This window comes from Oncorhynchus nerka, linkage group LG27 (assembly GCF_034236695.1).
Source record: "Oncorhynchus nerka isolate Pitt River linkage group LG27, Oner_Uvic_2.0, whole genome shotgun sequence".
Classification (NCBI taxonomy): Eukaryota; Metazoa; Chordata; class Actinopteri; order Salmoniformes; family Salmonidae; genus Oncorhynchus; species Oncorhynchus nerka.
In genome coordinates this window covers 7,098,505-7,123,884 of record NC_088422.1, presented here as the reverse complement: position 1 = coordinate 7,123,884, position 25,380 = coordinate 7,098,505, and the positions used below count along the sequence as shown (strand labels likewise).

Sequence of the window (25,380 nt, the reverse complement as noted above, 5' to 3'; positions counted from 1 at the left end):
CAGTTTGACTGTGAACACTGAGGCTGTACCTGCTTTAAGTTACAGTTTGACTGTGAACACTGAGGCTGTACCCGCTTTAAGTTACAGTTTTACTGTGAACACTGAGGCTATACCTGCTTTAAGTTACAGTTTTACTGTGAACACTGAGGCTGTACCAGCTTTAAGTTACAGTTTTACTGTGAACACTGAGGCTGTACCCTCTTTAAGTTAGTTTTACTGTGAACACTGAGGCTGTAACTGCTGTAAGGTACAGTTTTACTTTGAACACTGAGGCTGTACCTGCTTTAAGTTACAGTTTTACTGTGAACACTGAGGCTGTACCTGCTTTAAGTTACAGTTTTACTGTGAACACTGAGGCTGTACCTGCTTTAAGTTACAGTTTTACTGTGAACACTGAGGCTGTACCCACTTTAAGTTACAGTTTTACTGTGAACACTGAGGCTGTACCCGCTTTAAGGTACAGTTTTACTGTGAACACTGAGGCTGTACCCACTAAGTTACAGTTTTACTGTGAACACTGAGGCTGTACCTACTTTAAGTTACAGGTATAACAGTTGCCAAGTAGGCTACTGTGGCTACTTGATCATAATGTAGGCCTACCAGCGTAGCCTACCATCAGAAACTATGGAGAAAATGCCTCCCATATCATTTTAACATGGCGAAATAGCTGTTCTATCATTCAGACTACAGTAGCAGCCAATGTGTGGTTTTAAATGTAGGCCTATATTAGGCTTCACTCCCCCCTATCTGAGATATCTCCTGCAGCCATCATCCTCCACATTCAACATCCGTTTTGTCTCATCCTCCACATACAACATCCGTTTTGTCAGTCACATTCTGTTAAAAGTCCCCAAAGCACACACATCTCTGGGTCGCTCGTCTTTTCAGTCCGCTGCAGCCAGCGACTGGAACGAGCTGCAACAAACGCTCAAACTGGACAGTTTTATCTCAATCTCTTCATTCAAAGACTCAATCATGGACACTCTTACTGACAGTTGTGGCTGCTTTGCGTGATGTATTGTTGTCTTTACCTTCTTGCCTTTTGTGCTGTTGTCTGGGCCCAATAATGTTTGTACCATGTTTCATTCTGCTACCATGTTGTGTTGCTACCATGTTTTGTGCTGCTGCCATGTTGTGTTGCTACCATGTTGTTGTCATGTTGTGTTGCTACCATGTTGTTGTCATGTTGTTGTCATGTTGTGTTGCTACCATGTTGTTGTCATGTTGTGTTGCTACCATGTTGTTGTCATGTTGTCACGAACCGGCTCAAAGCCCGTAACAAAGGGAGACAACGTGGAGATAAGGAGTAGCAAAATATATATTTATTAACTAAAGCAAATAAGTATAATATACAATGGTGTGTGTAATCAGTAATCAGTAGTGTAAGTGAGTGTTTTGCATGCATGAATGTGATAATGCAGGGTGTTGAAAGGTGCCAAAGCAAACAAACAAACAAAAGGCCACCAAGAACCACAACACAATCTACAAAGGTGTCTGCATGGAGAGAGTCTCCTCCATGAATGTGGAAGAGGTCTATTTATCCTGGGAGACACCTGGCCCAGGTGTTTCCCATGTAGCTGACGACCCTCTCAACTCTGCCCACCGGCATCCTAATAAGGAAACAAGAACAAAGACAGAATACGGCAGACAGAGTGGGAGGGTCGTCACAATGTTGTGTGCTACCATGTTTTGTGCTGCTGCCATGTTGTGTTGCTACCATGTTGTTGTCATATTGTGTTGCTACCATGTTGTTGTTATGTTGTGTTGCTACCCTGTTGTTTCATGTTGTGTTGCTACCATGTTGTTGTTATGTTGTGTTGCTACCATGTTGTTGTCATGTTGTGTTGCTACCATGCTGTGTTGTCATGTGTTGCTACCATGTTGTTGTCATGTTGTGTTGCCTCCATGCTGTGTTGTCATGTGTTGCTGCCTTGCTATGTTGTTGTCTTTAGGTCTCTCTTTATGTAGTGTTGTGGTGTCTCACTTGTTGTGATGTGTGTTTTGTCCGATTTGACTATTATATATATTTATTTTTAATCCCAGCCCCCGTTCCCCTGCGGGAGACCTTTTGTCTTCTGGTAGGCCGTCTTTGTAAATACACATTTGTTATTAACTGACTTTCCTAGTTAAATAAAGGTTAAAATAATTTAAAAAAAAATACATTCCATGATACTTTTGATAAAATCTTGACTTGACATTAACCTGTTTATCCACCTGTCCTTCAGACAAGGAGGTGACTGTTGTGTTGTTTGATGCAAGAAACCACTTTACAAAATAAAATGCATTATTATTCCCGTACCATTACTACAGAGAATCAGAAGAATTATGCTACCCTCTGCCTATTGGCTACTTAAGTTATTCAAACCTGTTTCAAAATACAACACTGCCCATTTAAGACAAAAAAAACAAGCTCTTTAGCTGACTTGCTTTTCAAAGATGGCTAGGAATTTAGACATTTTGTCCTCTTGTAAGAAGCAATCACCCCCCCCCCCCCATTGCTGACTACAAAATAACTGGGCTAATAACTCACTAACAAGCAAAGGATATGAACAAAATGTGCACACGTGGCTACATGCAGCTCTTGCTTTGATCTCAAAACAAGAACATCTCCTCACGACCGCTCATGCTGTAAACACAGTCCAGTTCAAAGTGAAGGACACAGATCCATATATGGCAATGGTCTATTTGCATATAGGCCTACTGCAGCTCTGATTGGTTATGCAGCATATGTCTGTGGAGAGTATGGGCTGAGTCGTGTCAATGCAATAGAATCCTACTCCGATGCGTTCTGCCTACAACAACATTTCTTGCATAATTTATTTTGTTTTTCGGTATGTTGCGTTGACAGTGGCCTAATATTCGATCACAATTGCCACAGTAAAGGGAAACGTTGATAGTGTTAACAGGGAAAAACTGAATTTCAATCTCGTGCTTCTCTCCGTGGGTTGACGTTTTCTGCACAGTCTCGGGGATACTGCCCACTCCGCACACTTCTAAGATGGAACATTGGCCGCCACCATGCTTGAAAATATGAATGAGTGGTACTCAGTGATGTGTTTGTATTATATATTATTCTGTTCAGGCTTCCTTCTTTTCACTCTGTCATTTAGGTTAGTATTGTGTAGTAACTACAATGTTGTTGATCCATCCTCAGTTTTCTCCTATCACAGCCATTCAACTCTATAACTGTTGTAAAGTCACCATTGGCCTCATGGTGAAATGTAATTCCTCTCCGGCAACTGAGTTAGGAACCAGTGTCTTTGTAGAGACTGGTTGTACTGATACACCATCCAAAGTGTTAGTAATAACTTCACCGTGCTCAAAGGGATATTCAATATCTGCTTTCATTTTTACTTAACCATCTACCAATCGGTGCCCTTCTTTGCGAGGCATTGGAAAACCTCCCTGGTCTTTGTGTTTGAAATTCCCTGCGCGACTGAGGGACCTTAACAGATAATTGTATGTGTGGGGTACGGAGAAGAGATAGTCATTCAAAAATCATGTTAAACACTATTATTGAAAGAAAAAAACAAAAAGCATTCAAAAGCTTTAATTAACAAGAGCAAAAGGTATTGTGTTTTATTTGAAAACAGCTTCATATTTTGTAAAGGCACAATATTTCGGTAATCCCATTCACCTTTCCGTTTTATGCAAAATAACACACACAATGTACTGTTCTTGAATTCCATGCAACTTATTTTGTGACTTTTTAAGCAAAGTTTTACTCCTTAACATATTTAGGCAATAACAAAGGGTTTGAGTACTTATTGACTCAAGACATTTCAGCTTTTATTCATTTGTTAACGTTTCTAAAAACATAATTCCACTTTGACATTATGGGGCCAGTGACACGAAATCCATTTAAAATTCAGGCTGTAACAGAACAAAAAGTCAAGGGGTGTGAGTACCCTGAAGGCACTGTATATACAGTACTTAGGCTTACTAGTAAACATTAGATCGTCACGAGCCTACCGCATGTTGCAGCGAAAGTTCAGTCAGTCCCAACACCTTAGCCATTACACCAAGAGGTCCGAAGCTTTTGAGAAGGTCAGTACTGTATTGTAGGTGTTGTAACAAGGACCTTACAAATGTAACATATTCACAACGTTAATCATCCTGAGTAGTTAGTAGTTGCAGTATTGTCAAAGTGCTGTGGAACTTTGCCTCAGCCTCAGTCCCCCCCCCCACACACACACACACACACACACACACCCCACACACACACACACACACACACACACACACACACACACACACACACAGATACACACTCTTCGCCAGATGGAAACATTGACCTTGTCTTGGAGATTGGGGGGAGGGGGAGGAGGAGAGAAACTGTGTGAAAGATGGTAGCCCTAATGGTGAATCTCTCATGTTTTAATGTTCTCTGCACATACATTGAATTGTAATTATTAGTTTAATTACTACGATGTCGTTATCATCAAGGGCAAATTGAACACACTGACTGTGTTCACTTTGACTGATAGAGGGTACGGTGTGCCAAGGCCTGAGGCGTGTGTGGCAAGCACACTCCCAACGTGTCTACCCGCTCTGGACTGGCACATGATGTATCTGGATGATAACAATGATAATAAAAACTATCAGTCATCATATCAGTTATTAACCAAAAAAATGTTTATTTCATAAAAACTAGGTGGTATTGGCATAGTAGCAAGGACATTACCAGGAAGTAAACCAAAGTACGTACACCAGGAAGTAAACCAAAGTAGACCAGGAAGTAAACCGATGAAGTGAACCAAGGTAGTAGACCAGGGAAGTAGACCAGTGGTGTAGACCAGGGAGGTAGACCAGGGAAGTAGACCAGGGGTTGAGACCAGGGAAGTAGTCCAGGGATGTAGACCAGGGAAGTAGACCAGGGAAGTAGACCAAGGTAGTAGACCAGGGAGGTAGACCAGGGAGGTAGACCAGGGAAGTAGACCAGGGAGGTAGACCAGGGAGGTAGACCAGGGAAGTAGACCAGGAAAGTAGACCAGGGAAGTAGACCAGGAAAGTAGACCAGGGAGGTAGACCAGGGAAGTAGACCAGGGGGGTAGACCAGGGAGGTAGACCAGGGAGGTAGACCAGGGAAGTAGACCAGGGAAGTAGACCAGGGAGGTAGACCAGGGAAGTAGACCAGGGAAATAGACCAGACCAGGGAGGTAGACCAGGGAAGTATACCAGGGAAGTAGACCAGAGAGGTAGACCAGGGAAGTAGACCAGGGAAATAGACCAGGGAGGTAGACCAGGGAAGTAGACCAGGGAGGTAGACCAGGGAAGTAGACCAGGGAAGTAGACCAGGGAAGTAGACCAGGGGTTGAGACCAGGGAAGTAGACCAGGGAGGTAAACCAGGGAAGTAGACCAGGGAAGTAGACCAGGGAAGTAGACCAGGGAGGTAGACCAGGGAAGTAGACCAAGGTAGTAGACCAGGGAGGTAGACCGAGGTAGTAGCCAGGGAAGTAGACCAAGGAAGTAGACCAGGGACGTAGACCAGGGAGGTAGACCAGGGAAGTAGACCAGGAAGTAGACCAGGAAGTAGACCAGTAGACCAGGGAGGTAGACCAGGGAGGTAGACCAGGGAAGTAGACCAGGGAAGTAGACCAGGGAAGTAGACCAGGGAGGTAGACCAGGGAGGTAGACCAGGGAAGTAGACCAGGGAAGTAGACCAGGGGTTGAGACCAGGGAAGTAGACCAGGGAAGTAGACCAGGGAGGTAGACCAGGGAAGTAGACCAGGGAGGTAGACCAGGGGGTAGACCAAGGTAGTAGACCAAGGTAGTAGACCAGGGAAGTAGACTAGGGAGGTAGACCAGGGAAGTAGACCAGGGAGGTAGACCAGGGAAGTAGAACAAGGTACTAGACCAGGGTAGTAGACCAGGGAAGTAGACCAGGGAAGTAGACCAGGGAGGTAGACCAGGGAAGTAGACCAGGGAGGTAGACCAGGGAAGTAGACCAGGGAAGTAGACCTGGGGTTGAGACCATCGAGGTAGACCAGGGAAGTAGACCAGGGAAGTAGACCAGGGAAGTAGACCAGGGAGGTAGACCAGGGAGGTAGACCAGGGAAGTAGACCAGGGAAGTAGACCAGGGAGGTAGACCAGTGGTGTAGACCAGGAAGGTAGACCAGGGAAGTAGACCAGGGAGGTAGACCAGGGAAGTAGACCAGGGAAGTAGCACAGGGAGGTAGACCAGGGAAGTAGACCAGGGAAGTAGACCAGGGAAGTAGACCAAGGAGGTAGACCAGGGAAGTAGACCAGGGAAGTATACCAGGGAAGTAGACCAGGGAGGTAGACCAGGGAGGTAGACCAGGGGGGTAGACCAAGGTAGTAGACCAGGGAAGTAGACCAGGGAAGTAGACCAGGGAAGTAGACCAGGGAGGTAGACCAGGGAGGTAGACCAGGAAAGTAGACCAGGGAAGTAGACCAGGGAAGTAGACCAGGGAGGTAGACCAGGGGGGTAGACCATGGGGGTAGACCAGGGAAGTAGACCAGGGAAGTAGACCAGGGAGGTAGACCAGGGAGGTAGACCAGGGAAGTAGACCAGGAAGGTAGATCAGGAAGGTAGACCAGGGAGGTAGACCAGGGAGGTAGACACGGGAAGTAGACCAGGGAAGTAGACCAGGGGTTGAGACCAGGGAGGCAGACCAGGGAAGTAGACCAGGGAGGTAGACCAGGGAAGTATACCAGGGAAGTAGACCAAGGAAGTAGACCAGGGAAGTAGACCAGGGGTTGAGACCAGGGAAGTAGACCAGGGAAGTAGACCAGGGACATAGACCAGGGAAGTAGACCAGGGAAGTAGACCAGGGAGGTAGACCAGAGAAGTAGACCAGGGAAGTAGACCAGGGAAGTAGACCAGGGAGGTAGACCAGGGAAGTAGACCAGGGAAGTAGACCAGGGAAGTAGACCAGGGAAGTAGAACAAGGTACTAGACCAGGGTAGTAGACCAGGGAAGTAGACCAGGGAAGTAGACCAGGGAAGTAGACCAGGGAGGTAGACCAGGGAAGTAGACCAGGGAGGTAGACCAGGGAGGTAGACCAGGGAAGTAGACCAGGGAAGTAGACCATGGAGGTAGACCAGGGAAGTAGACCAGGGAAGTAGACCAGGGAAGTAGACCAGGGAGGTAGACCAGTGGTGTAGACCAGGGAAGTAGACCAGGGAAGTAGACCAGGGAAGTAGACCAGGGGTTGAGACCAGGGAAGTAGACCAGGGAGGTAGACCAGGGAGGTAGACCAGGGAAGTAGACCAGGGAAGTAGACCAAGGTAGTAGACCAGGGAGGTAGACCAGGGAAGTAGACCAGGGAAGTAGACCAAGGTAGTAGACCAGGGAGGTAGACCAGGGAAGTAGCCCAGGGAGGTAGACCAGGGAAGTAGACCAGGGAGGTAGACCAGGGAAGTAGACCAGGGAAGTAGACCAGGGAAGTAGACCAGGGGTTGAGACCAGGGAAGTAGACCAGGGAGGTAGACCAGGGAGGTAGACCAGGGAAGTAGACCAGGGAAGTAGACCAAGGTAGTAGACCAGGGAGGTAGACCAGGGAAGTAGACCAGGGAAGTAGACCAAGGTAGTAGACCAGGGAGGTAGACCAGGGAAGTAGCCCAGGGAGGTAGACCAGGGAAGTAGACCAGGGAAGTAGACCAGGGAAGTAGATCAGGGGTTGAGACCAGGGAAGTAGACCAGGGAAGTAGACCAGTGGTTGAGACCAGGGAAGTAGACCAGGGAAGTAGACCAGGGACGTAGACCAGGGAAGTAGACCAGGGAAGTAGACCAGGGAGGTTGACCAGGGAAGTAGACCAGGGAAGTAGACCAGGGAAGTAGACCAGGGAAGTAGACCAGGGGTTGAGACCAGGGAAGTAGACCAGGGAGGTAGACCAGGGAGGTAGACCAGGGAAGTAGACCAGGGAAGTAGACCAAGGTAGTAGACCAGGGAGGTAGACCAGGGAAGTAGACCAGGGAAGTAGACCAAGGTAGTAGACCAGGGAGGTAGACCAGGGAAGTAGCCCAGGGAGGTAGACCAGGGAAGTAGACCAGGGAAGTAGACCAGAGGTTGAGACCAGGGAAGTAGACCAGGGAAGTAGAACAGTGGTTGAGACCAGGGAAGTAGACCAGGGAAGTAGACCAGGGACGTAGACCAGGGAAGTAGACCAAGGAAGTAGACCAGGAAGTAAACCGATGAAGTAGACCAGGGAGGTAGACCAGGGAAGTAGACCAGGGAAGTAGACCAGGGAGGTAGACCAGGGAAGTATACCAGGGAAGTAGACCAAGGTAGTAGACCAGAGAGGTAGACCAGGGAGGTAGACCAGGGGGGTAGACCAGGGGGATAGACCAGGGAAGTAGACCAGGGAAGTAGACCAGGGAAGTAGACCAAGGTAGTAGACCAGGGAAGTAGACCAGGGAAGTAGACCAAGGTAGTAGACCAGGGAAGTGAACCAAGGTAGTAGACCAAGGTAGTAGACCAGGGAAGTGAACCAAGGTAGTAGACCAAGGTAGTAGACCAGGGAAGTAGACCAGGGAAGTAGACCAGGGAGGTAGACCAGGGAAGTAGACCAGGGAGGTAGACCAGGGAAGTAGACCAAGGTAGTAGACCAAGGTAGTAGACCAGGGAAGTAGACCAGGGAAGTAGACCAGGGAAGTAGACCAAGGAGGTAGACCAGGGAAGTAGACCAGGGAGGTAGACCAGGGAGGTAGACCAGGGAAGTAGACCAGGGAAGTAGACCATGGAGGTAGACCAGGGAAGTAGACCAGGGAAGTAGACCAGGGAGGTAGACCAGGGAAGTTGACCAGGGAAGTAGACCAGGGAAGTAGACCAGGGAGGTAGACCAGTGGTGTAGACCAGGGAAGTAGACCAGGGAGGTAGACCAGGGAAGTAGACCAAGGTAGTAGACCAAGGTAGTAGACCAGGGAAGTAGACCAGGGAAGTAGACCAGGGAAGTAGACCAAGGAGGTAGACCAGGGAAGTAGACCAGGGAGGTAGACCAGGGAGGTAGACCAGGGAAGTAGACCAGGGAAGTAGACCATGGAGGTAGACCAGGGAAGTAGACCAGGGAAGTAGACCAGGGAAGTAGACCAGGGAGGTAGACCAGGGAAGTAGACCAGGGAAGTAGACCAGGGAAGTAGACCAGGGAGGTAGACCAGTGGTGTAGACCAGGGAAGTAGACCAGGGAAGTAGACCAGGGAAGTAGACCAGGGGTTGAGACCATGGAGGTAGACCAGGGAAGTAGACCAGGGAGGTAGACCAGGGAGGTAGACCAGGGAAGTAGACCAGGGATGTAGACCAAGGTAGTAGACCAGGGAGGTAGACCAGGGAAGTAGACCAGGGAAGTAGACCAAGGTAGTAGACCAGGGAGGTAGACCAGGGAAGTAGACCAGGGAGGTAGACCAGGGAAGTAGACCAGGGAAGTAGACCAGGGGTTGAGACCAGGGAAGTAGACCAGGGAAGTAGACCAGGGAGGTAGACCAGGGAAGTAGACCAGGGGTTGAGACCAGGGAAGTAGACCAGGGGTTGAGACCAGGGAAGTAGACCAGGGAAGTAGACCAGGGGTTGAGACCAGGGAAGTAGACCAGGGAAGTAGACCAGGGAGGTAGACCAGGGAAGTAGACCAGGGGTTGAGACCAGGGAAGTAGACCAGGGAAGTAGACCAGGGGTTGAGACCAGGGAAGTAGACCAGGGAAGTAGACCAGTGGTTGAGACCAGGGAAGTAGACCAGGGAAGTAGACCAGTGGTTGAGACCAGGGAAGTAGACCAGTGGTTGAGACCAGGGAAGTAGACCAGGGAGGTAGACCAGGGAAGTAGACCAGGGGTTGAGACCAGGGAAGTAGACCAGGGAAGTAGACCAGGGGTTGAGACCAGGGAAGTAGACCAGGGAAGTAGACCAGTGGTTGAGACCAGGGAAGTAGACCAGGGAAGTAGACCAGTGGTTGAGACCAGGGAAGTAGACCAGGGGTTGAGACCAGGGAAGTAGACCAGGGAAGTAGACCAGGGAGGTAGACCAGGGAAGTAGACCAGGGGTTGAGACCAGGGAAGTAGACCAGGGAAGTAGACCAGTGGTTGAGACCAGGGAAGTAGACCAGGGAATCAGTGGTTTTGGCACAACAATGCTTTTATAACATTCATAATGATACCAATGTCTCTAATGTCCCTGCTCTTCTCATCATGACCCCCATAATGAAAACTTTATCCATCTATAGACACATCCAGCTCAGCTCTTATCAAGTTCATACATCCTGCTATCGTAGAGGGTTATCAAGTTCACACATCCTGCTATCGTAGAGGGTTATCAAGTTCACACATCCAGCTCTTATCAAGTTCATACTTCCTGCTATCGTAGAGGGTTATCAAGTTCATACATCCAGCTATCATAGAGGGTTATCAAGTTCACACATCCTGCTATCGTAGAGGGTTATCAAGTTCACACATCCAGCTCTTATCAAGTTCATACTTCCTGCTATCGTAGGGGGTTATCAAGTTCACACATCCTGCTATCGTAGAGGGTTATCAAGTTCACACATCCAGCTCTTATCAAGTTCATACTTCCTGCTATCGTAGGGGGTTATCAAGTTCACACATCCAGCTCTTGTAGGGGGTTATCAAGTTCATACATCCAGCTCTTTTAGGGGGTTATCAAGTTCATACATCCAGCTCTTTTAAGGGGTTATCAAGTGCATGGGGGTGATCCAAGATCATACATTATCCTAAGGAATTATTTTGACTCAAGTTGAATTTAGTTTCAAAGACAATGTGGTTCTCTTTCATCTATCTGAAAGCATCGGTCTGAGCACATTCTGCCGACTCGTGCTATGCTCAATCAGCAACACACTGCAGAGTTTTACCACATGTTGTGATACAGTGTGTTATCAGTACAGTCACTACCACTATCTATAACAGCAAGCCTAGTCAGCATGTCTAACTGTAGAACAAAGAAGGTGTGCTGGTTAAAAAAACTAAAGAGGTTCAAGGCATTCTTCATGATATTAAAATGCTTTCATTGTTCAACGGAACAGAATTCTACAAGTCAACTGTTTTTTTCTCTGTTGCAGGTCGGGAAGCGTTTCTAACGACTGGGGTGAGATTTATGCCTTTGTGAAGAATCTGACAGATCGATTTGTGAGGTAAGCATCTTGTATTCTTTTACAAATGACTTGTGGTCTTGGAAAATGGACAAGGACTGAGTGTAATGGAGAAAAGTGTTGGTTAAAGTCAAGGAACAAGGGTGGACTGGATATCTTTGTTAAAATTAAATCTTGGAGATTTCAACAAATCAACAAATGCCACTTTTATCAATGCCAGCTTTATGTCACATCTGAGTTCCTATCTATCTTCTACTTGTTTTTATACGTTAATCTGATCAACTTCTGTCTAGCTAAACCACTTATTCAATGTTTTCCCAGTCCATTAACCAATATAGCCCATCCCTACAAAACGTACCAAAATGAGCAGGAAACAAGTTAATAAAATAAAATTGCAGGCAGAGTTTTTTTATTTTTATAGCAACGTTGATTGACTCAACGCTATGTGCTTGTCCAGACGGTATCGACCCAGCCAAACTGAAATGAAGAAATGGTTTGTTGAAGAACATAGCAAGCAGGCCCAGTGGGAGTGGGAGGCAGCGAGGATCAGGCTTCTGGGCTGTGAGAATGGCCATTTGTAACCGGGGTGGTTCAGATCCACACATAGATATCTATCTCCCCTTCCTACCGCAGAGGGGGCCGGAAGACCGGGGTTCAAGTACTATTTGATGTCTTTCAAATAATTGAAGCGTTTGTTCTAGCCTTCCAAGAGGGCCAGATGGACGACGTTTAAAGTATTGGGACTATTCTATTGGTCCGTTATGCCAGACAGGCAAGCTCAATCAAGTGCAGATAAAGTTTTAGAAATGTATTTTCGAATAGGATTTGAACCCAGGTGGTCTGCGCGAAATGGGCGTGTACAGTAAGGCCAACAGGACACAGAGAGGCGAGGACAATCATCCTACACAATGCTACACAATCCAGGAACACTTCTGTTCTGCCATGTGGAGCGTGAAAGCTGGACAGATTTCTCTCTTCTGGTTTTTCTCCAGATTTTGGATTTATCCCTGGCACCTCAAGCTCTTGATTTATTCAGTGTCTTGTTTGAAAGAGAAAACTGGGAGGAGAAAAAAAAAAGATTTAATTGCAATTTTAATTTCAGTCTAGCCGGAGATGTTAAACATATTTATGATCCGTTAGGTATGTATGGGGAATAGATGTGATTCTAGCTAGTCCATCACCTGTCTAAAGTTACAAATAATACTCATCTTTTGACTCACACAATTTCTCATTAATAACTAAATCCAAGTCTCAATCTCGACAAACAAATGACTCAGTCAGCCTCTAAAAAGCCTTCTTCACAGAAAGGACGTGATCCATACGTCTGTTGTGTTTTCTTGCCAGACTTGTCCGTGTGGCTAAAAGATGCTATGTGGGTCTGACTGTGGGAAAGGACTAGCTGAGACTAGTTGAGACTAGCTGAGAATATCTGAGACTAGCTGAGAGTATCTGAGGATAGCTGAGGATAGCTGAGACTATCTGAGACTAGCTGAGACTAGCTGAGAATATCTGAGACTATCTGAGACTAGCTGAGACTATCTGAGACAATCTGAGACTATCTGAGGATAGCTGAGACTAGCTGAGACTATCTGAGGATAGCTGAGACTAGCTGAGACTATCTGAGGATAGCTGAGACTAGCTGCGGATAGCTGAGACTAGCTGAGACTAGCTGAGACTAGCTGAGACTAGCTGAGACTATATAAGAGTAGTTGAGACTAGCGGAGACTAGTTGAGACTATCTGAGGATAGCTGAGACTAGCTGCGGATAGCTGAGACTAGCTGAGACTAGCTGAGACTAGCTGAGACTATTTGAGGATAGCGGAGACTATCTGAGACTAGCTGAGACTATCTGAGACTAGCTGAGACTATCTGAGGACAGCTGAGACTATCTGAGACTAGCTGAGACTAGCTGAGACTATCTGAGACTAGCTGAGACTATCTGAGGACAGCTGAGACTATCTGAGACTAGCTGAAACTAGCTGAGGCTACCTGAGAATATCTGAGACTAGCTGAGACTATCTGAGGATAGCTGAGACTATCTGCGGATAGCTGAGACTATCTGAGACTATCTGAGAATATCTGAGACTAGTTGAGAAGACTGAGACTAGCTGAGACTATCTGTGGATAGCTGAGATTATCTGAGACTATCTGAGATAGCTGAGACTATCTGAGGATATCTGAGAATATCTGAGACTAGCTGAACTATCTGAGGCTAGCTGAGACTATCTGAGAGCTAGCTGAGACTATCTGAGACTAGACTATCTGAGACTAGCTGAGACTATCTGACTATCTGGATAGCTGAGACTATCTGAGACTAGCTGAGACTAGCTGAGACTAGCTGAGGATATCTGAGACTGAGACTATCTGAGACTGATCTGAGACTAGTTGAGACTAGCTGAGACTAGCTGATACTATCTGAGGATAGCTGAGACTATCTGAGACTAGCTGAGACTATCTGAGACTATCTGAGACTATCTGAGGATAGCTGCGACTAGCTGAGAGTATCTGAGCATAGCTGAGACTAGCTGAGAGTATCTGAGACTAGCTGAGACTATCTGAGGATAGCTGAGACTAGCTGAGACTATCTGAGGATAGCTGAGACTAGCTGAGACTATCTGAGGATAGCTGAGACTAGCTGCGGATAGCTGAGACTAGCTGAGACTAGCTGAGACTAGCTGAGACTAGCTGAGACTATATAAGAGTAGTTGAGACTAGCGGAGACTAGTTGAGACTATCTGAGGATAGCTGAGACTAGCTGCGGATAGCTGAGACTATCTGAGGATAGCTGAGACTATCTGAGACTAGCTGAGACTAGCTGAGACTATCTGAGACTAGCTGAGACTATCTGAGGACAGCTGAGACTATCTGAGACTAGCTGAGACTAGCTGAGACTACCTGAGAATATCTGAGACTAGCTGAGACTATCTGAGGATAGCTGAGACTATCTGCGGATAGCTGAGACTATCTGAGGATAGCTGAGACTAGCTGAGACTATTTGAGGATAGCTGAGACTATCTGAGACTATCTGAGACTAGCTGAGACTATCTGAGGACAGCTGAGACTAGCTGAGACTAGCTGAAACTAGCTGAGGCTACCTGAGAATATCTGAGACTAGCTGAGACTATCTGAGGATAGCTGAGACTAGCTGAGACTATCTGTGGATAGCTGAGACTATCTGTGGATAGCTGAGACTATCTGAGAATATCTGAGAATATCTGAGACTAGTTGAGACTAGCTGAAACTAGCTGAGGCTACCTGAGAATATCTGAGACTAGCTGAGACTATCTGAGGATAGCTGAGACTATCTGCGGATAGCTGAGACTATCTGAGGATAGCTGAGACTAGCTGAGACTATCTGTGGATAGCTGAGACTATCTGTGGATAGCTGAGACTATCTGAGAATATCTGAGAATATCTGAGACTAGTTGAGAATATCTGAGACTAGCTGAGACTATTTGAGGATAGCTGAGACTATCTGAGACTATCTGAGACTAGCTGAGACTATCTGAGGACAGCTGAGACTAGCTGAGACTAGCTGAAACTAGCTGAGGCTACCTGAGAATATCTGAGACTAGCTGAGACTATCTGTGGATAGCTAAGACAATCTGAGAATATCTGAGAATATCTGAGACTAGTTGAGACCAGCTGAGACTAGGTGAGACTAGCTGAGGATATCTGAGGCTAGCTGAGGATATCTGAGACTAGCTGAAACTAGCTGATACTAGCTGAGACTAGCTGAGACTAGCTGAGACTAGTTAAGAGTAGTTGAGACTAGCGGAGACTAGTTGAGACTAGCTGAGACTAGCTGATACTATCTGAGGATAGCTGAGACTAGTTGAGACCAGCTGAGACTAGCTGAGACTAGCTGAGGATATCTGAGACTAGCTGAAACTAGCTGATACTAGCTGAGACTAGCTGAGACTAGCTGAGACTAGTTAAGAGTAGTTGAGACTAGCGGAGACTAGTTGAGACTAGCTAAGACTAGTCGAGACTAGCTGAGACTAGTTGAGACTAGCTGAGACTAGCTGAGACTAGCAGAGACTAGCTGAGACTAGCTGAGACTAGGCCATGTGTCATGTGGGTGGGAGAAAGCAGCACCTCTCCTTATGCTCTGAAAAACTCACATCTCTGAGGACTTTTTTTTCTTTTTCAGAGTTTGTAAAGGTCTTTTTTTTTTAGCTAAATATTTATATCCGTGCACAGCTGTGTTTGCACCTTTGCTGATAAATGAATAAGTATCAGTCAAGGCAAAAGTAACGGACAGGTGGAACGGCCACATTTAGATTGTGTGGGTTTTGTCTGGAAGCAAAACGCATGACTGGCCATTTCCCATTCACACCCTCATACATTGACAGGCATAAAAATGTATTCCACAACATCCTGTATGTGTGTGTGTGGGGGGGGGGGGGGGGGGTGAGTCATGACAATCTGTTTCCTGTATGTTAACCACTTCCTGGTACTAGAATCAGGTGATACAGACTAGTGTATCGGTATCTTGTATACCATGTAACATTTCATTCCGTCGCACCGCATATCTAATATAATGTCTTTACACTTAACAGAACTCTTCGATAACGATCTATCGCATGCTGGTTTTATGATGTCAATGACAACATAATGATCACACCTTCACAGATTGACGAGTGTTACATCACTGTGAATTTCCCAAGGAAAAATTATGTCTAGAATAGGATACAATAATACGAATGATAATACTGTATATTGACCTGATATATATTCTACTGTAATATTGACCTGATATATATTCTACGGTAATATTAACCTAATATATATTCTAATGTAATATTAACCTGATATATATTAACCTGATATATATTCTACTGTATATTAACCTGATATATATTCTACTGTAATATTAACCTGATATATATTCTACTATACTATTAACCTGATATATATTCTACTGTAATATTAACCTGATATATATTCTACTGTAATATTAACCTGATATATATTCTACTGTATATTAACCTGATATATATTCTACTGTAATATTAACCTGATATATATTCTACTGTAATATTAACCCAATATATATTCTACTGTAATATTAACCTGATATATTTTCTACTGTATATTAACCTGATATATATTCTACTGTAATATTGACCTGATATATATTCTAATGTATTATTAAACTGATATATATTCTATTGTACTATTAACCTGATATATATATATATATATATATATTCTACTGTAATATTAACCTGATATATATTCTACTGTAATATTAAACTGATATATATTCTACTGTAATATTAACCTGCTATATATTCTACTGTAATATTAACCTGATATATATTCTACTGTAATATTAAACTGATAGATATTCTACTGTAATATTAACCTGATAGATATTCTACTGTAATATTAAACTGATATATATTCTACTGTAATCTTAACCTGATATATATTCTACCGTAATATTAACCTGATATATATTCTACTGTAATATTAAACTGATATATATTCTACTGTAATATTAACCTGATACATATTCTACTGTAATCTTAACCTGATATATATTCTACCGTAATATTAACCTGATATATATTCTACTGTAATATTAACCTGATATATATTCTACTGTAATATTAACCTGATAGATATTCTACTGTAATATTAAACTGATATATATTCTACTGTAATCTTAACCTGATATATATTCTACCGTAATATTAACCTGATATATATTCTACTGTAATATTAACCTGATATATATTCTACTGTAATATTAACCTGATATATATTCTACTGTACTATTAACCTGATATATATTCTACTGTACTATTAACCTGATAGATATTCTACTGTAATATTAACCTGATATATATTCTACTGTAATATTAACCTGATATATATATTATACTGTATATTAACCTGATATATATTCTACTGTAATATTAACCTGATATATATTCTACTGTAATATTAACCTGATATATATATTATACTGTATATTAACCTGATATATATTCTACTGTAATATTAACCTGATATATATTCTACTGTACTATTAACCTGATATATATTCTACTGTAATATTAACCTGATATATATTCTACTGTACTATTAACCTGATATATATTCTACTGTAATATTAACCTGATATGTATTCTTCTGTGTTGTTTAATTCCAGCCCCAGCATGAGGGTCTCCTTTATAGTGTTCTCGTCTTCAGCCAAAGTGATGTTACCTCTCACTGGAGACAGGTGTGGTATTCCTCCTATTGAGAATGACATAACATATTATAAGCCTTGTAATAACACATTATAAGCGTTCATATGACATGCTTATAACAGTCATAACTATGGACATTTCTATTTATATCCACTGGCAAAAACACCGTACGAGAAAATGTTGGATGGTGAGTTGATGTCTTTCTGTTTGAAGGTATGAAATCCAGGAAGGTCTGGAGAGACTGAGAGAGGTGAAGCCTGCAGGGGAGACCTACATGCATGAAGGGATTAAAGAGGTGCAGTATGGGTAACACGTTCATTGGATAGTCCCAAATACATACTTTACAGATGTTCAACTATCCATTAACCCTAAACCTAACCCTAAACCTAACCCTAAACCTTACTCTAAACCTAACCCTAATCCTTACTCTAAACCTAACCCTAAACCTAACCCTAAACCTTACTCTAAACCTAACCCTAAACCTAACCCTAAACCTTACTCTAAACCTAACCCTAATCCTTACTCTAAACCTAATACCAAACCTAATCCTAAACCAAATCCCAAACCTTACCCTAAACCTAATCCTTACCCTAATCCTTACCCTAAACCTAATCCTAATCCTAAACCGAATCCTAAACCTTACCCTAAACCTTACCTTAAACCTAATCCTAATCCTAAACCTTAACCTAAACCTTACCCTAAACCTAATCCTAAACCGAATCCTAAACCTAGTCGAAACCACTAGCCAGTGGTCACCTCACTAGAGAAGCCTTCAGTACTGGGCATAATATCCCCCACGTTACAATCCTTACAGTAAAATACAGTGTTAGCATTTTCAGTCTGCCAATGACCCTTCCTGTGCTAGCATTGTCGGTCTGCCACTGACCCTGTCTGTGCTAGCCTTGTCAGTCTGCCATTTGATCCTATCTGTGCTAGCCTTGTCAGTCTGCCAATTTATCCTATCTGTGCTAGCCTTGTCAGTCTGCCATTTGATCCTATCTGTGCTAGCATTGTCAGTCTGCCATTTGATCCTATCTGTGCTAGCATTGTCAGTCTGCCATTTGACCCTGTGCTAGCCTAATAGCTAGGTTTTTAACACTATCTGTGCTAGGCGTTTGACCCCATCTGTGCTAGCCTAATAGCTAGGCGTTTGACCCCATCTGTGCTTGCCTAATAGCTAGGCGTTTGACCCCATCTGTGCTAGCCTAATAGCTAGGCGTTTGACCCTATCTGTGCTAGCCTAATAGCTAGGCGTTTGACCCTATCTGTGCTAGCCTAATAGCTAGGCGTTTGACCCTATCTGTGCTAGCCTAATAGCTAGGCGTTTGACCCCATCTGTGCTAGCCTAATAGCTAGGCGTTTGACCCCATCTGTGCTAGCCTAATAGCTAGGCGTTTGACCCCATCTGTGCTAGCCTAATAGCTAGGCGTTTGACCCCATCTGTGCTAGCCTAATAGCTAGGCGTTTGACCCTATCTGTGCTAGCCTAATAGCTAGGCGTTTGACCCTATCTGTGCTAGCCTAATAGCTAGGCGTTTGACCCTATCTGTGCTAGCCTAATAGCTAGGCGTTTGACCCTATCTGTGCTAGCCTAATAGCTAGGTGTTTGACCCTATCTGTGCTAGCCTAATAGCTAGGCGTTTGACCCCATCTGTGCTAGCCTAATAGCTAGGCGTTTGACCCTATCTGTGCTAGCCTAATAGCTAGGTTTTTGACACTATCTGTGCTAGGCGTTTGACCCCATCTGTGCTAGCCTAATAGCTAGGCGTTTGACCCTATCTGTGCTAGTCTAATAGCTAGGCGTTTGACCCCATCTGTGCTAGCCTAATAGCTAGGCGTTTGACCCTATCTGTGCTAGCCTAATAGCTAGGTGTTTGACCCTATCTGTGCTAGCCTAATAGCTAGGCGTTTGACCCTATCTGTGCTAGCCTAATAGCTAGGCGTTTGACCCTATCTGTGCTAGCCTAATAGCTAGGCGTTTGACCCTATCTGTGCTAGCCTAATAGCTAGGCGTTTGACCCTATCTGTGCTAGCCTAATAGCTAGGCGTTTGCTGTGTTGGCACTAAACATGGTTTAAATAGGGAGCAATTCAAAAGCCTACCATGCTGGAAGTACTCCAGGTGAACTAACAAATACATTATGACTCCTCTATAACAGTTCATTTTGAATGTATTCTCCTTCTGTAGACATGTCAGGTGTATTAGGTTGGGGTCACTGCCATTTCAATTATAGTCAACTCAGCCAGGAAGTAAACTTAAAAAAATGTAATTCCAATTCCAATTTTCCTAATTGGAAAGCATGACGCAAAATTGTAATTGGAGTTGTAATTTCCGTTTACTTCCTGAGTTGACTGAACAGTAGGCCTAATGGAACTGACACCAACCCTCTTACTGTATAGTGTTATTTACTAATAAAGCTCATATCTCTCTGTTTATTCCTCCATTCCCACCTCTTGTGTTTGAACCGAAAAGGCAAACCTTCAAATCAAAGCCCAAACGACCAAGTCCTCCAGCATCATCGTGGCTTTGACGGACGGAAAGCTGGAGGTCTATGTACATGAACTAACAGTTGAAATGGTGAGTTTTTTTTATCCATACGAAAAACATGTCACGTTTACAAGGTGAAAATGATGGTTTTCTAATAACAGACTAAGCCTAGTCTTAGACTAAAAAGCTAAAAAAAAAAAAAGATTATGTTTAATCTGGGTCCAAGAATTCTGGCATGTTCAATTCAGAGAGTTACTTGTTGGTTTAAAGTTAAAGTTGTTCTGTTTTTTTTTCTTTCAATTCAATTCAATTCAAGGGCTTTATTGGCATGGGAAACATGTTAACATTGCCAAAGCAAGTGAGGTAGATAATATATAAAGTGAATATATAAAGTGAAATAAACAATAAAACAATATCTTTCTCTAATGCAGGCCAACGATGCAAGGTACTACGGTGCTCGGGTGTACTGTGTTGGTATCAAGGACTTTGACGAGCAACAGCTAGCCGAGGTTGCTGACACCAAAGATCAAGTGTTTCCTGTTAAAGATGGCTTCCATGCACTCAAAGGCATTGTCAATTCAGTAAGACATGTTCATTTATTCACTGTTTTACTGTAAATAAATGTGAAGTAGGCGGTGAGTTTTCAAGGCACTTCAGTGCAACCTTCTTGTGGGAAAAAAAACACCTTTTGTGTGGGGCTTGTAGGTAGCTTAGTGGTTAGAGTGTTGGACAAGTAACCAAAAGGTTGCTAGATCAAATCCCCGAGCTGACAAGGTAACAATCTGTCGTTCTGCCCCTGAACAGGCAGTTAACCCCACTGTTCATAGGCCGTCATTGAAAATAAGAATTTGTTCTTACTGACTTGCCTAGTTAAATAAAGGTTAAATTGGAAAGACTCTCCATTTAGGTAGATGGAAAGAGAGAAGGTAGGTAGATGGAAAGAGAGAGTAGGTAGATGGAAAGAGAGAGTAGGTAGATGGAAAGAGAGTAGGTAGATGGAAAGAGAGAGTAGATAGATGGAAAGAGAGTAGGTAGGTAGATGGAAAGAGAGTAGGTAGATGGAAAGAGAGTAGGTAGGTAGATGGAAAGAGAGTAGGTAGATGGAAAGAGAGAGTAGGTAGATGGAAAGAGAGAGTAGGTAGATGGAAAGAGAGAGTAGATAGATGGAAAGAGAGAGTAGATAGATGGAAAGAGAGAGTAGATAGATGGAAAGAGAGTAGGTAGGTAGATGGAAAGAGAGTAGGTAGGTAGATGGAAAGAGAGAGTAGATAGATGGAAAGAGAGTAGGTAGGTAGATGGAAAGAGAGTAGGTAGGTAGATGGAAAGAGAGTAGGTAGATGGAAAGAGAGAGTAGGTAGATGGAAAGAGAGAAGGTAGATGGAAAGAGAGAGTAGATAGATGGAAAGAGAGTAGGTAGGTAGATGGAAAGAGAGAGTAGGTAGATGGAAAGAGAGAAGGTAGGTAGATGGAAAGAGAGAGTAGGTAGATGGAAAGAGAGAGTAGGTAGATGGAAAGAGAGAGTAGATAGATGGAAAGAGAGAGTAGATAGATGGAAAGAGAGAGTAGATAGATGGAAAGAGAGAAGGTAGGTAGATGGAAAGAGAGAGCAGGTAGATGGAAAGAGAGAATAGATAGATGGAAAGAGAGTAGGTAGGTAGATGGAAAGAGAGTAGGTAGGTAGATGGAAAGAGAGAGTAGATAGATGGAAAGAGAGAGTAGGTAGATGGAAAGAGAGTAGGTAGATGGAAAGAGAGAGTAGATAGATGGAAAGAGAGTAGGTAGATGGAAAGAGAGAAGGTAGATGGAAAGAGAGAGTAGATAGATGGAAAGAGAGAGTAGGTAGATGGAAAGAGAGTAGGTAGATGGAAAGAGAGAGTAGATAGATGGAAAGAGAGTAGGTAGATGGAAAGAGAGTAGGTAGATGGAAAGAGAGAGAAGGTAGATGGAAAGAGAGAGTAGATAGATGGAAAGAGAGAGTAGGTAGATGGAAAGAGAGTAGGTAGATGGAAAGAGAGAAGGTAGATGGAAAGAGAGTAGGTAGATAGATGGAAAGAGAGTAGGTAGATGGAAAGAGAAGTAGGTAGATGGAAAGAGAGAGTAGGTAGATGGAAAGAGAGTAGGTAGATGGAAAGAGAGTAGGTAGATGGAAAGAGAGTAGGTAGATGGAAAGAGAGAGTAGGTAGATGGAAAGAGAGAGTAGGTAGATGGAAAGAGAGTAGGTAGATGGAAAGAGAGAGTAGATAGATGGAAAGAGAGTAGATAGATGGAAAGAGAGTAGGTAGATGGAAAGAGAGTAGGTAGATGGAAAGAGAGAAGGTAGATGGAAAGAGAGAGTAGGTAGATAGATGGAAAGAGAGTAGGTAGATGGAAAGAGAGAGTAGATAGATGGAAAGAGAGTAGGTAGATGGAAAGAGAGAGTAGGTAGATGGAAAGAGAGAAGGTAGATGGAAAGAGAGTAGGTAGATGGAAAGAGAGAGTAGGTAGATGGAAAGAGAGAGTAGGTAGATAGATGGAAAGAGAGAGTAGGTAGATGGAAAGAGAGAGTAGGTAGATAGATGGAAAGAGAGTAGGTAGATGGAAAGAGAGTAGGTAGATGGAAAGAGAGAAGGTAGATGGAAAGATAGAGTAGGTAGATGGAAAGAGAGAGAAGGTAGATGGAAAGAGAGAGTAGATAGATGGAAAGAGAGAGTAGGTAGATGGAAAGAGAGTAGATAGATGGAAAGAGAGTAGGTAGATGGAAAGAGAGTAGGTAGATGGAAAGAGAGAGTAGATAGATGGAAAGAGAGTAGGTAGGTAGATGGAAAGAGAGTAGGTAGATGGAAAGAGAGAGTAGATAGATGGAAAGAGAGTAGGTAGATGGAAAGAGAGAGTAGGTAGATGGAAAGAGAGAAGGTAGATGGAAAGAGAGTAGGTAGATGGAAAGAGAGAGTAGGTAGATGGAAAGAGAGTAGGTAGATAGATGGAAAGAGAGAGTAGGTAGATGGAAAAAGAGAGGTAGTAGGTAGATAGATGGAAAGAGAGTAGGTAGATGGAAAGAGAGTAGGTAGATGGAAAGAGAGTAGGTAGATGGAAAAGAGAGTAGGTAGATGGAAGATGGAGAGAGAAGGTAGATGGAAAGAGAGAGTAGATAGATGGAAAGAGAGAGTAGGTAGATGGAAAGAGTAGGTAGATGGAAAGAGAGTAGGTAGATGGAAAGAGAGTAGGTAGATGGAAAGAGAGTAGGTAGATGGAAAGAGAGTAGGTAGATGGAAAGAGAGAGTAGATAGATGGAAAGAGAGTAGGTAGATGGAAAAGAGAGTAGGTAGATGGAAAGAGAGTAGGTAGATGGAAAGAGAGAAGGTAGATGGAAGAGAGTAGGTAGATAGATAGATGGAAAGAGAGTAGGTAGATGGAAAGAGAGAGTAGGTAGATGGAAAGAGAGTAGGTAGATGGAAAGAGAGAGTAGGTAGATGGAAAGAGAGAAGGTAGATGGAAAGAGAGTAGGTAGATGGAAAGAGAGAGTAGGTAGATGGAAAGAGAGAGTAGGTAGATAGATGGAAAGAGAGAGTAGGTAGATGGAAAGAGAGAGTAGGTAGATAGATGGAAAGAGAGTAGGTAGATGGAAAGAGAGTAGGTAGATGGAAAGAGAGAAGGTAGATGGAAAGAGAGAGTAGGTAGATGGAAAGAGAGAGAAGGTAGATGGAAAGAGAGAGTAGATAGATGGAAAGAGAGAGTAGGTAGATGGAAAGAGAGTAGATAGATGGAAAGAGAGTAGGTAGATGGAAAGAGAGTAGGTAGATGGAAAGAGAGAGTAGATAGATGGAAAGAGAGTAGGTAGGTAGATGGAAAGAGAGTAGGTAGATGGAAAGAGAGTAGGTAGATGGAAAGAGAGAGTAGATAGATGGAAAGAGAGTAGGTAGATGGAAAGAGAGTAGGTAGATGGAAAGAGAGTAGGTAGGTAGATGGAAAGAGAGTAGGTAGATGGAAAGAGAGTAGGTAGGTAGATGGAAAGAGAGTAGGTAGATGGAAAGAGAGTAGGTAGATGGAAAGAGAGAGTAGATAGATGGAAAGAGAGTAGATAGATGGAAAGAGAGTAGGTAGATGGAAAGAGAGTAGGTAGATGGAAAGAGAGTAGGTAGATGGAAAGAGAGTAGGTAGATGGAAAGAGAGAGTAGATAGATGGAAAGAGAGTAGATAGATGGAAAGAGAGTAGGTAGATGGAAAGAGAGTAGGTAGATGGAAAGAGAGTAGGTAGATGGAAAGAGAGTAGGTAGATGGAAAGAGAGAGTAGATAGATGGAAAGAGAGAAGGTAGGTAGATGGAAAGAGAGAGTAGGTAGATGGAAAGAGAGAGTAGGTAGATGGAAAGAGAGAGTAGGTAGGTAGATGGAAAGAGAGAGTAGATAGATGGAAAGAGAGTAGGTAGATGGAAAGAGAGTGTAGATAGATGGAAAGAGAGAGTAGATAGATGGAAAGAGAGAAGGTAGATGGAAAGAGAGAAGGTAGGTAGATGGAAAGAGAGAGTAGGTAGATGGAAAGAGAGAGTAGGTAGATGGAAAGAGAGTAGGTAGGTAGATGGAAAGAGAGAAGGTAGGTAGATGGAAAGAGAGAGTAGGTAGATGGAAAGAGAGAGTAGGTAGATGGAAAGAGAGTAGGTAGGTAGATGGAAAGAGAGAAGGTAGATGGAAAGAGAGTAGGTAGATGGAAAGAGTGAGTAGGTAGATGGAAAGAGAGAGTAGGTAGATGGAAAGAGAGAAGGTAGATGGAAAGAGAGAAGGTAGATGGAAAGAGAGAAGGTAGATGGAAAGAGTAGGTAGTAGGTAGAGATGGAAAGGAAAGAGATGGAGTAGGTAGATGGAAAAGTAGAGATAGGTAGATGGAAAGAAGAGGTAGATAGATGGAAAGAGAGTAGGTAGATGGTAGGTAGATGGAGAGAAGGTAGATGGAAAAGATAGGTAGATAGGTAGATGGAAAGAGAGAGAAGGTAGATGGAAAGAGAGAGTAGATAGATGGAAAGAGAGAGTAGGTAGATGGAAAGAGAGTAGGTAGATGGAAAGAGAGAAGGTAGATGGAAAGAGAGTAGGTAGATGGAAAGAGAGAAGGTAGATGGAAAGAGAGAGTAGGTAGATAGATGGAAAGAGAGTAGGTAGATGGAAAGAGAGAGTAGGTAGATGGAAAGAGAGTAGATAGATGGAAAGAGAGTAGGTAGATGGAAAGAGAGAGTAGATAGATGGAAAGAGAGTAGATAGATGGAAAGAGAGAGTAGGTAGATGGAAAGAGATAGTAGGTAGATGGAAAGAGAGAGTAGATAGATGGAAAGAGAGTAGATAGATGGAAAGAGAGTAGGTAGATGGAAAGAGAGTAGGTAGATGGAAAGAGAGAGTAGATAGATGGAAAAAGAGAGTAGATAGATGGAAAGAGAGTAGGTAGATGGAAAGAGAGAGTAGATAGATGGAAAGAGAGTAGATAGATGGAAAGAGAGTAGGTAGATGGAAAGAGAGAGTAGATAGATGGAAAGAGAGTAGGTAGATGGAAAGAGAGTAGGTAGGTAGATGGAAAGAGCGTAGGTAATACTGCTTGTGGCTCTCTGTGTTTCAACATGTAGGCAGGAAAGGCTGTGTTTAACCACCTACAGTAACAGAATCCGCAGGAGGACAG

At 43.6% G+C, this 25,380-nt stretch overlaps 1 protein-coding gene across 1 annotated transcript in view; it reads left to right on the top strand.

Annotated features, from left to right (window-relative positions):
• The window catches only part of LOC115124703 (anthrax toxin receptor 2-like), a 200,576-nt gene that overhangs the window by 3,388 nt on the left and 171,808 nt on the right, over window positions 1–25,380 (top strand). The window contains exons 2-6 of the mRNA XM_065011349.1: window positions 11,026–11,097; window positions 17,219–17,290; window positions 17,472–17,553; window positions 19,730–19,834; window positions 20,176–20,325. Coding sequence (XP_064867421.1) covers window positions 11,026–11,097; window positions 17,219–17,290; window positions 17,472–17,553; window positions 19,730–19,834; window positions 20,176–20,325 — 481 coding nt within the window. The remainder of the gene's footprint in view (window positions 1–11,025; window positions 11,098–17,218; window positions 17,291–17,471; window positions 17,554–19,729; window positions 19,835–20,175; window positions 20,326–25,380) is intronic.